We start from the raw sequence: 12,350 nt of genomic DNA, 5'->3' as shown, positions 1-12,350 counted from the left end.
GGGCACTGTTGAATCTCCGGCTTGGAATAAACTGGAGGCCCCCTCAGCGAGGCAGCTGGGTTAGGGAGGACGCTCAGCCAAAAGAGTGTGTGGAGGCTGTGTTTTGATGTGGTGATTTACAAAAGAAAAACGGGGGGGGGGGGGGGGGGGGGGCTAGCAACTACACAAAAAAAAGTGTAAAAACTTCGACAGGATGTCAAGATTTTTAAAATGGTTCCTGGGATTACTTGAGAATGCCGATATATCAAGTGGGGAGAGTGGAGGCCTGAGCTGCGTCATTCATGGAAGAAAATAATAAATAAATCTCTCACAACAGCTGAAAAATATTCCACCCTCACATTCCAAGTGGAGAGCAAAGCGGGAAAACGTCATGAAAACGCAGCGCAAATTCAACACAAAAATTATAACTGAGGTGAAATGAAAACAAAAGAAAAATTAGGAGGCAAGAAGGAACGGTTGGGATGCAGCCGAAGCAGGTTTTTCTCGTTTATTACGAGGTTATAAGAGTGGTCTGAGTAGTGGAGGTGGTGGGGGCTCGCCGAGGTCATTAACTGGCATTGTCTCCTGATGTGATTAGTCAGGTAGCAAAGTCCATTTGTCACCTGCGCAGGCAAATTGAGTTGGTGCTGCACTAGAGGCTATGGGGACTGTATAATATCAACTTGATTACATCAAGGCAGCTGCGGACTTGACACCTTACTGAATTTGTCAGCATTAATCGTTAGGGCCTGTCACAAATCCATCAGCTCCACAGATAATTAGGGCTCTCTCTAATGAAGCCAACGGGAAGCAACCTTACCCCCCCCCTACATCTCCCCTCCCCCTCTATTCACCATCTACCACAACCACCCTGCACACTCTGTTCTCACACACACACACACATATCTCTCTGATAATTAACCAGCTTGTTCCACAGAAGTAGGAGCAACTATCTTATCTGCACTTCTTCCTCGTCTGCCTCCTCTAAGACAATCCGAGCCCGGCTTAGATGAAAGCCGGCGCCACTCCTCTCCATCCTCCACTCGTTCATGCTTCCACTCTCATCTTCATCACCTCCAAAACGAGTCACTCACAGATGACGAGTGGATGTAAGTGCCACACAGGAGTAACAAATACACCAAACTTGGGTGGAGTGGAATGAAGCTACTTTTCTTTTCATCTGCAAAAAATTTTCTTTTTCTGATATATTTTTATCTGCAACACACACATTTTTAAAATAATACTTAAAATATAAAAAAGATTTTTAAAATAATTTAAAAACTGAGTTTTGCATTTGGATTAAATTATGCTGCTTTTTTAACCGCCAGTATTTTCTGCTAATTAAATACATAAATTTATACTTAAATTTATAGAAATAAAAACAACACAATAATTTCATCTCTTTGTCAAAAAGTGCTACTAAAACTTTCTGAAATCCTCAATTGTTTTCTATATTTCTCGACTTCCAAGATATTTTGGTGTATTTGTTGGTCCTGAAACCCTAAAAATAAAAGAAAATATACCAGATAATATCCTCCAAGAGTTGTAGAGGGTTAGAATTAAAACGAAACCTGTTAAGACAGATCTGCTTTTGTTGTTTTTAATTGTCTGACTTTGGATTTCCACGTACGGAGTCTTTTTGTGCCAGTTCCTCTTTCAGCTGCAGGAATGAAAGGAAGCTACAGGTCAGTCCCATCTCCCAGTGGAGCATCAGGCTAGCCTGGAGTGTGTGTGTGTGTGTCTGCGCATGTGTGTATGAGTGTGATATTTTCTAGTGGGAGCCCTGGAGTGGAGGGCGTTATCTCTGACTGACCCTCATGCTCATGGGAGAATGGAAAACATCCCGTTTGCCAAGCTGTGATTGACCATTACAACCCATGATGTTCATGGTACTCAGTGGACAGTGTAATGGATCAATGGTGTTGGTGTGTGTGTGTGTGTGTGTGTGGTTACAGGGTAGGGAAGGGTCACAGCGATGTCATGTTTTTCATGCCTCCATCTCCATCTGCAGAAACCTAACGGGAGCCACTCTGCTCCCACCGTGTCCGACCTTTTCCAGAAAGGTATTACCCCCAAAACAACAGCAATACACACACACACACTCACACAGAAAAGTAGAGTGAGGCTCGATATGTAAATCTGAATCCACGCTTCTCAGTGTGGGCCAGAAAATCATGGAAGCACTGCTTTGCCAGGAAGGCAAAGGAGACTGAAAGAAATTATCAGCGAGCACTGGTTGAATGTTCTCCATCCTGCTCTCCCCTCTCATCCTCCTCCTCATCATCACCACCACCATCATCACCAGCTCCCTGCTTAAAATGATAAAACCTGCTGAGTTCAAAGTCTTCGTCGGCTGGCCCTCCTGTTCGACCCGCTTTGCACCTCATATTTCAAAATCTCTTTAAAATTCTGTAACTGTCTTTTGTTCACTCCAGTTGTTAATGCCTAACTTCAAAGGCTCGGCCTCATTAGCACAGAGGTAGAAACCCCTGTCACTCATTTACATTTGTTTAAAGGCTGCAGGGAGACGAGAGGAAAAAGGGGGAGTCCAGATCCAAAGCACTACAAGTCAACCTTGTCGGTTCTCTGCCAACACCTGGTTTTATCAGCTGGTCACATTGCAAATATCCCACTCCTCCCCAGCTCTGGATATTGATTTCAGTTCTGCTAATTTGGGGACATCCACCATATTTATGTGGAAGAACAAAAAGGAATGTGATGGGATTCAAATATCTGATTAAAAAAGAAGAAGAAAAAAGCAATGTTTGGGTTGATCTGTCCTGCTATCGATCTAGTACACACAAACACACACACACACCATCCTTTCATCTGCTTTTACTGCTTGCACATCAAAATAAATGAGGTGATTTTTCCACCTTAATTCATAACTTTTTCCCCCTCTTTTCTATTTTTGCTTTTCAGATACTGGTTGAGACGACAGGAGGGTTGTGTGTTTCATTGGCTACCAGAGGCATGCCTGCCTTCATGGAGGGATTTATAGATGTTTATCAGAGATGAATAGATCAAAGGCTGCCACATGACAGGCGATCAATCACGCATCAAATCAAGGATGGCAATCCTCTAATAAAAAAGAAAGAAAGGAAAAACCGGCTCTCACCACTCACCCCCCTTCTCCCTTTCTCTCTTTCCCAGTCAATTATTCATCATTACTCACTCTTGAACCTCAAAACTCCCTTTTATCCCCCATAACATGCCATTTAGTTTATCTCACCGTACTTAATAGAACTTTCCTGGCAAAGAAAGAGAAAAAAACTGCACACATACGTGCGTCATTTGCGCATTTAGGTAGATCCAAATTAGGGGCGAGTTGTTTTGATAACAAAGCTAAATTAGTTTAAACCAAGTTGTAAAATAAATAGCAGCATGCAGCACAATCAAACGGTGTGATGTAAAATGGTGTGTTTAGATTTGACACTTTTAGATTTTAGAAGAAAAAAAGAAAATAAGAAAGAAAGAATAACTAAACAAGTTGGCATGGGAGACGGTGGTAACCGAGGGGCGGGTTATACCTGCTGATCGCCGCGGCTCTTGCTGCTTTCTCCTCGGCATAGTGACCGTCACGATCCACGGTGCTTCTCATGCAGGAATTTACACACAAGTCAAGTCTATCAGTTTGAGAAAATCATCCCGTTCTCGGGGCGAGGTGGAGGTTTGATCTCAGAGCTTAAAGTGTCGGGCTTCTTCTCACACTGGCGGCTCTTTTTACGGATGTGAACTCTGGGTCGGCTTCAGCGAGAACACGCTCAGAAACGACGAAGGGATTCGACCACCTCCCGACACCTTCTTGTCCATTAAAAATCATCTTCCTTCATGTCTCTCGTGGCAGGAACACCAGCAGGAAAACTAGCACCTTGGAACCCAAGTTTTTAAGCTCGGTCCTTCTTGGGGAAAAAAAAATCGCTCTCTCTCTCTCTAGTCCTGTTTGGAGGGGGAAGACAGTTTGCTGCGCCTTTTACGCACGCCGAAACTGAAAAAAATATATTTTTTCTTGCTGGAACCAAACAAATAAGTCCAGTGTAGCGTAGCGCACACCTCTGATTGGGATCGTATCCTTGTGTTTCCCTCTCCTGTTGTGCCAGAGACCTGAAGAAGAGAAAAAGGGAAGAAGAGAAAAAAGACAGACAGGCATTAGATGGGTTAATGTCAATCCCGTCACCAACACGCCACCTCAGCCCGGATCCAGCCTCACCAGTCCGGCGGAGACTTTTTTCACCCCCTCCCCTCCAACCCTCTTCCTCTCTCATTGAAAACATAAAAAATAAAAATAAGAAGAAATTGGACGAGCAGGCTTTCTCTCTTACTTACGTTTTAAGAGTCGTGAGAATGATTTGAACCGTTCATCTCATCGCATCTTGGACAGAGACGGTGTTTCTTTTTTTCTTTCTTTTTTAGGGGTGGTTGATGCAGAGAGGATATCACTTGAGAGAGAGGGTGAGAGAGGGGGAACAACCAGGACGCAGGCGCATCCAAGCTTCGCCTAACAGCAGATCAGAAAGACATGGATGAAAATATTTGTCTCTTTAAAAGGAAGAAGGGGGGGAAAAAGGAAGAAGAAGATGAGGAGGAGGGGGGGAAAACTCCAGAGACGGATCCGAGGGCTCCCAAAACGAGGAAAAATGGAAACGCGGTGGATCTTGAAGCTGTTTCAGACAGTCTCAACTGATAGACAGACGCATCGAGTGGCTTTTCCTGCTACATTTTTACTCCTCCCCTCTCCACAAGCGTCACCCCTGACAGAGGAGCCTACCTGTCAATCTTTTTAATTGTCTTGTTTTCTCCCCCTTTTCCCTCTCTGCATTTCTCTTTCCCTGATTCTTCTCCATTTGCTTTTAAAATCCCTAAACCTCCTACAAGAAGGAAAGGAGCCTTTCGGAACTTGAGTTCGACAAAAAGAAAAACACCAACTTGCACGAGCACGTAGCAACTACAATAAGTACTTTACAATTTAGATATTAGGTTTAGCTTCTCATTGCGTCGCAGTGACACGGCATGAGTTAGGAGCTTGACTCCCAGGGTGGGTGGGACAAAAAGGGTTCAACAGTCCAAACATCTTGTGGGAGTGCTGTTACATGATTTAAGGGGGGGAAACAAAAGTCTCGAAGCTTCCAGAAAATGACAGTCAGATGACACAGCTACATGAGAGCTGAAAGGGATTAAATAAGTACACTTTTAGAAATCTCTTATATTTGCTTTGGTTACAGGTGTAACCGACAACAGTTCTCCAAATAGAAATAAAACAGGAGCGCATCTGCGCAGCACGCCACGTGGGTGACATATATGTAGCCTAAATGTGCACTTCTGTGTATGTGTACGTGTGTTTCAACATATTGAACAAGATTCGGCGGGTTTGTCTTTCCGTGGCTGAGGATACGCTGAGAGATGAGGATTGATTTGTTTCACCTTACTAGGAAGTGAGTGTTGTGTCCGGGAAGGGGAGGGACTCCAACGACAAGTCTGAGGCGCTGCTGTGCGTCCTCCCAAGCTGCGACACTGCTTCACTTTAATGCTAAAAACAGGGTTTTCTGCTTGCATTTTATTTGCTAAGCCTCACATCTCTAAACATAGTGAATTCAAGTTGTTTAAACGCGCGTTTGTTAAGGATCATCTCGGCCCGGCCTGGCCTGGTCTGCACGTTTTACATGTGCAGAGGAGAAAAAAAGAGCCTGTAGCGCATGCTAATGGTAGTTGTGTTTATTACTGCCAGCAACAACACGTCAAGTTGAACTTTGTCACAATTCGGAGCCATGTCCGGTCGACTGCTGGTGAGAAGCAGCGGGAGAGCTGCGTCCGCTGTCGGCTGGGGGCGCAGAGGCACCGACGCACTTTCAGGAGTTCATCCGGTTACGAGGCGCTTCATCATAGATATGTCCTACTCAGCGCACTTCATGGATTTTAAAGGATCCTCCATACCGAGCAGCATGAAAAAGCTGGTCGTAACCAAGCTCAGTCCCAATTTCCGAGAGGCCGTTTCTCTGCAAACCGCCGCGGTTCCGACACCCGGAGACGCAGAGCTGCTCATCAAAAATCGGTAAGTTGCGGTCTTTTAAAGGTGGACAGAAATGATGTTTGTGTGTAGGCGCGTTCTTAGTAGCGGCTTGTGACCCGAAGCGAGTCCATTTCACGTCGATCTGTCACTATATCGTTAAGAAGTTACAGAAAGGACTCCGCTTACCTCGGTTTCAGCCACGTCCGGCACCTGCGATCATCATCATCATCATCACAAGATGGCAAAATACGTGAGGAATAAACGCTGTCCTGTTACTCCAAGTTCCGCCCTCCCTGCGTTTGTCTATCAATCCATCTCTCTCCCTCCCTCCCTCTGTTTTTTCTCTCTCTCCCCCCTCTCTCTCTCTGTCCTCCTGTCGCTCTACGTCACCAACCTGCAAACAAAGTCGTGGGGGGGCTGAGACTGGCATCAAGAGATGGAGATGATGGAGAAGGAGATGCAGTGTTACATGGCGCTGGAACTGCAGCATCATTCTCAACAGGAGGAAATATTTAGTGGATTCATGCACACCTTTTGGAACCTGATGTAGTCTAAATGATTAAACATTAATACATAAATGGTATTCAACTAAATATTCATTTGATTTAGGGAAAAAATCAGAAAAGAAAACATGAAGGCATGAAGATATGACTTCAGCTGGAAGTCATATCTTCTGCTTTTGATTTACTGCCACATTACTGGCTGTATGTACGCCTGGTGTGGTTTTTGATATAAAATCTGCTCCACACAAACACACTGCAGGATTTATTGATGCATTTATTGCCAGTAAAATGCAGTTTTCCATTAGACTGAATGTAAAACATACTACATTAGGACTCTATTAGCTTGTAAGGCAGTGATCAGTTGCTTGTGAACTAAGACCTTTCACTGTTTAGCTGCCCGTAGTCGTGATGCATCACGGTGGTGGGAGTTGGGGAACATGTTTGACGTCTCAGGGAAAAATATCTTAATAGAAGTTGCATGCAATCTAAGTTTTAGATTCCTTCATTTGTTTTTGGTGCAAATTCAAACTTAATTAAACGGAAGCTGAATTTCAGTGTGGGCAATTTGTGTTAGAGTAGATTGTATCTACAGCCAAAGAAGATGATCGATTTGTAAGATGCAGATGAGTTTTATTTTAGATGCTGAATGATGACATCACAGCTGAAGATCTTTTTAATATATAGAAAGACCCTCAGTGCTGCGTCGGTATCTTATGCGATCAGTATGGGCACTTAAATGCAGTCATATAAATGCACATGAAAGGCAAAAGGTGACATCAGAGTGTGTGGCTCCAAATTAAACCCTTTTATTTATCATTTATTAAAACTCTCCATTTCATTTATTGCAAATGGACATTGATTATCAATTTGTAATATAATAAATTAAAGGCCTCAAAAGCTCAACGCTGAATTTAGCATTTTTTCACAGTCCGCTTCAGGTCTGTAAGAGGTTTCGATTTGAATAGATTGTGACTTTTTTACCATTAAGATCCTCTCATTTAGATTTCTTTAAACTAGAAAGGCATAGTATTTTTAGTCTGTACATCCAAATGGTTGTACCTTTTTGATAGTAACATAATATGTCTGTAAGGAAACCAATCCACACATGTAAAGAAGTCAAATCAAGGTGTTTTGTTATATCATCGTTACCCATCTATAAACCACAGGAGCATTATCTACAAGCTCAAAGTACACGTGTGACATGCACAGTAATGAGGCTCAGCATGTGTGCCGCTCTAAAAGACAGTAAATGATTTATTTATACATTCCTTTCTCACAGATTTGTTTCTAGCGCGTTACAAAAGCGAGATGAAAACAGCCGTCTTCGTGTTGAGGCAAGAAGAAACTATTTAAGATTTTTAAAAGTGCAGTTTGTTGTGGGTGTCTCTGAAGACAATGAATCATGACATCACGCAGTGTGTTTTGTGATACAAGCCTTTCCCTGTCAGTGTAGGACTGCTCTTCTTTAAGAGGAAGGGGAGTCTTTGCCAAAACCAAACCAGCGTCTTTGTGCTTACATGTCGGCAGACATCCTGACCTTCATGCAGGATTTCAGGCAATATATGCTTTCGCTTATGACCACATAAACCTATTGTTCACTGGAACGAGTGGTTATCGTCTGGCTCATCACATCATGATGCAAACGTTTCATCCTCTCACATTTTAACCATCAGTTATTGTTTTCTCTGTGTTTCAGTTTTGTGGGAATCAACGCCTCTGAGATTAATCATTCTGCAGGTCGCTACGACCCTTCAGTGAAGCCTCCCTTTGATGCCGGTCTTGAGGGTATTGGTGAGGTTGTCGGCCTCGGCCTTAGCGCTAGTTCCCAATACACCATCGGGGACACTGTGGCCTACTTCAGCAGAGGCTCATTTGCTGAGTACACGGTGGTACCGGCTAAAGAATGCGTGCCTGTTCCCTCTGTGAAGCCGGAGTTCCTCACCCTGCTGGTGAGCGGTTCCACAGCCTACATCGCCTTGAAGCGTCTGGGCGACCTGGCGAAAGGGGAGACTGTCCTGGTCACAGCGGCTGCAGGGGGAACTGGACAGTTTGCCGTGCAGTTTGCTAAGCAAGCTGGCTGCCACGTCATCGGGACTTGCTCATCTAATGAAAAAGCCGGCTTCCTTAAATCCATCGGTTGTGACAGACCGATAAACTACACCACAGAAGATCTGGCTAAGACGCTAAAGAAAGAGTACCCAAAAGGCATAGATGTGGTGTATGAGTCAATCGGAGGAAGTGTTTTAGAGCTCGCAGTGAACAGTTTGGCTCGTAAAGGCCGGCTGATAGTGATTGGTGTCATCTCCGGGTACCAGACAGAATCAGGGATCCCACCTTTCCAGGGAGGAACGCTGCCAGTCAAGCTGCTAATGAAGTCGGCCAGCATTCGTGGTTTCTTCCTGCCCCACTTCCAGAGTGACTACAAGGAGGCTCTGAGCAGCATGATGCAAATGTTGGCCAATGGGAAGCTGGTGTGTGAGGTGGATTGCGGTGATATGGCGCAGGAAGGGAGATTTGAGGGCTTGGAGTCCGTTTTCCGGGCTGTGGACTACTTGTATGCTGGGAAAAATGTGGGCAAAGTGGTGGTAGAAGTGACCCCACCAACTGTTAGTAGTAGCAAGCTGTGATTTAACTGATAATGCACTAAATATATCATATTTGAATGTAGTAGATAAGCTGCTTATAACCAAAAATTGAACACTTTTTCAAGGAAACATTCAGAAAAATAATTATTTTTGAAATCTGCAATAAAGACTTGGTTATTTTATTGTATTTGAGAGTTGAACTATGAATTCAGGACAAATATTTGGTATTAACTTATAACCCTGCACTGATAGCAGAACTGCACACACTAAAACAGAAACAAAAGTCTATGTATTTCACTCATAAAAATATTTTCATGGTTTCTTTTAATCTTTTGCACCCACCTACTGGTACAAGTCCACCTCTAAAAAATATTTTACATTCACTGCCATGATCTGCTTGCTTTTAGTGCTCTCAAGCACTTTATCTACCATAAATTTTTTATGATAGACTTCATTGTTTTTCTAATAGGAGCTTACCTTGGTATGAGCCTGTCAGAAGTGAGTGCTGTTCCAGGTGCGCTTGGCATTTCATTGCCTGTTTGTGGCTGACAGAAACAGCATTCACACAATCAATCTTTTCATTCACATGCCCCGAAGCTGCACATAATAAAAAAAATTAGTCCAGCTAACCAGGAGTTGGACTAGAAAATGTCATTATTTTCCTCTCACAATGCGTGAAAAAAATCACTTGTAGTGAATGTTTTGGAAAATGCACATTGACACTTTTTTGTTTAAGTCTTTATATAAACAAAAAGCAACGCCTCATAGATTTACATATTAAGTTCAAGCACATTACACTAATATAAAACTGATTTCACTAAAAATATATAATCTAAGGCGGCAATTGTTCAGCACAATTACAAATTCATTTAGTGTGATTGCAGTTTTAAAGTTAAACAGAATATATTTAACTCAATCTAATAAAACAGAGGAGTTGAAGCAGTGTAGGTCATACTAATGTACTATATGTCCATCTATAACAATCACCTGTTTCTTTCTGGCAGGGAGGGCTGCAGTCTTCATGCACTGTGAACATGTTATTTCCTCATCCAGGTGGCAACTCAAAATATAACCCAGTGTGAAATACATTACAGGTGTGACCCCAGCATGCAAAGCTGCTACCTTCACCAGACGGTGCAGGAGACCAGCAACACACCAGGCCAAGGCTGTTCTGCATTTATGGTGGAGGAAGTCTGAACACCACTTATAAAGTCGATGTCCGTGAAGATGATGGGCTAATATCCTCCCTATCAGGCATGTAATACAGCTTGCGTTAGAAAATATATCAATTTATTTTATCTTTATAGGTATTTTTTAAGTTATACAGCGTTTTTTTAAAGAATAAGAAACATTAAGAAAACCCATAAGTTCTGACGATATTTAAAACATCCTGTTGTATCATAGTAGCCTTAGTTATTGCACACATGACATTTTGTGGTTATTTTAATTCATACTGCTAGTATTATGTTTATTATGTTGTACATAATTATTTTAAATCCATAAAAATGCAGTTTATTAAGTGATTATTATTTGCAGCAATTCATCATGGGATGTTATAGTAAAATCATTCAGATGTTATTACAACCCCTTTCCTGGGTGTGATTTTGGTTCCCACCTGCGTTAACTTGTGGTGGGATGGATGCCAGTGTAACAGTCCAGAGAGCCTCTTGTATGTGAACATGATGTTGTCCTGCCATGTTGGTATTTTTAAAGGAGTTTACCAAATGGAAAAATATAGCCCAGTAATTACATCCAGCCCAGTAGACAGAGGAGAAAACTACTCGGCAAGAAATTAGGGTTACTTTAGGATATTAATAATATATTAAATCACCATAAAAGAAGTCTGATGTGAATCTGCTTGGTTTTATGATTAGTTTAAAGCAGATATAGAGGCTTTGTGAGTCAAATTGCATATGATTGTACACAACAGGCACCTGTGCAACACCACTGTTTGCTCAGGTGTTAACAAAGCAAAAGCAAGCTCTTACATGCCAGCCGCACAAAAGGTGACAGAGGTGATGATGCACGCAGATGTTTGTATGAACTTAACGTGCCTGAATAAAGCGTGCATCCACAGTGGACCGCGAGGCGGTGGCCAGGTTTATCATCTCTTCAATTAACAGGAGAGGCCTCGTCTCGGTGTCCTCTGGGGCCTACCTGTACCTCCACTGATTAGTGAACAGTCACAGCCCCAATTAGAGAACACAGCAACCTGAAGAGACAACACTCTTTATTTAATTGGATTGTGTTGCAGTCCTTGGCTGCTAACTGGCGTTGTACTGAAGCAGTGTGGAACTGCAGAGCGTAAACAAGACGGTAAAGATAGAGAGCAGGTCTTCGATGAAGTTGCCCATTGTTGTGTGTTAGTGAACATGGGGGGTAAAAAATCTTAATTTAAGAAATTAAGCTGTGGATGCTCCTCAAAAACAGGTCATTACCGTGTCAAATTTAAATAATTTTACAGATAACACCAATGAATGATAAACTCAATTAAGTAAAATGCAAACATGATGAATTACATACAGTGGTCAAAATAATTGTCTTGAGTAAAGGATGTAAATGTGCTATTCTTTGTATAAAAAAAAATAGTTTTTCAGGTTTGTTGAACATATTGCTATTTGAAATGAAGAGTTAAACTCAGAAATTATAATTTAGCCTTGCTGAGAGGTGACTGCAGCAGCCATATTTAGTTTTAAAAGACCACTAGCAAACATTAAGTAAGGCTAAAGCAACATTTTCGCAAAATGTTTTGCTATGAGTAGTTTTTTTCTTGAATGTGCTGTGAGAATTACCATTATTTTATATGTAACACACCTGGCCATGGTGAATCATGCTGCTTAGAAAAGGTTATATTGTTTCAGGATAAAAAAAAAATATATATAAGAACAGCTAGCTTGTATTTTGGCTAGCTACTTCAAAAAATCATTTTTATTTTGTGGCACAGTACTGATTTATTTCTTTATTGTTGCAAGTTGACATTCAGTGTAGAGAAATGCTGAAAGCCTTCTCTTACTCCCCTTTTTTCCCCCTCACTTTTCTCTCACTCTAATATGTGCCACCTTAACAAAGACATCACCCTCATAAGTGCGGCATGGTAGTCTACTTCCAGGTGCCTCAGGGACACTGGCTTGCTGCTTGGTGCTGCCAGCATCCAGACAGTCCAGTTTCTTTTTCTACAAGTCAGTCAGACCCCCTCAACTCCCAAAGCCCCCATCACTCCTACCTCCGCCTAATTACCAAACCTAAAACCCCACTCAACTAATTAGCCACAGCAGA

The 12,350-nt window shown here is 42.3% G+C and overlaps 2 protein-coding genes across 2 annotated transcripts in view; one reads left to right on the top strand and one right to left on the bottom strand.

Moving 5' to 3' along the window:
- LOC121641152 (teashirt homolog 1-like) overlaps positions 1-3,949 on the bottom strand; it is a 33,898-nt gene extending 29,949 nt beyond the window's left edge. Inside the window, exon 1 of the mRNA XM_041987120.1 lies at positions 3,510-3,949. Within this exon, the coding sequence (XP_041843054.1) occupies positions 3,510-3,549 (40 nt within the window). The 5' untranslated portion in view covers positions 3,550-3,949. The remainder of the gene's footprint in view (positions 1-3,509) is intronic.
- A 523-nt stretch (positions 3,950-4,472) lies between these two features.
- Positions 4,473-9,261, top strand: LOC121641153 (prostaglandin reductase 3-like). The gene is made up of 2 exons (XM_041987121.1): positions 4,473-6,028; positions 8,186-9,261. The coding sequence occupies exons 1-2, from the start codon at positions 5,745-5,747 to the stop codon at positions 9,114-9,116; spliced, it is 1,215 nt and encodes a 404-aa protein (XP_041843055.1). The 5' UTR covers positions 4,473-5,744; the 3' UTR covers positions 9,117-9,261.
- The last annotated feature ends 3,089 nt before the right edge of the window (positions 9,262-12,350 follow it).

Source organism: Melanotaenia boesemani, chromosome 6, assembly GCF_017639745.1.
Source record: "Melanotaenia boesemani isolate fMelBoe1 chromosome 6, fMelBoe1.pri, whole genome shotgun sequence".
NCBI classification, from domain to species: domain Eukaryota; kingdom Metazoa; phylum Chordata; class Actinopteri; order Atheriniformes; family Melanotaeniidae; genus Melanotaenia; species Melanotaenia boesemani.
Note: the sequence above shows the minus strand (reverse complement) of the source record. Positions and strands in the feature narration are given on the sequence as shown.

Excerpts from the sequence above, each read along its gene's own strand:
- LOC121641153 (XM_041987121.1), top strand. The coding sequence starts at position 5,745 with ATGTCCGGTCGACTGCTGGTGAGAAGCAGCGGGAGAGCTGCGTCCGCT. Across the intron at positions 6,029-8,185 it reads GAGCTGCTCATCAAAAATCG|TTTTGTGGGAATCAACGCCT; the intron begins GTAAGTTGCGGT and ends TCTGTGTTTCAG.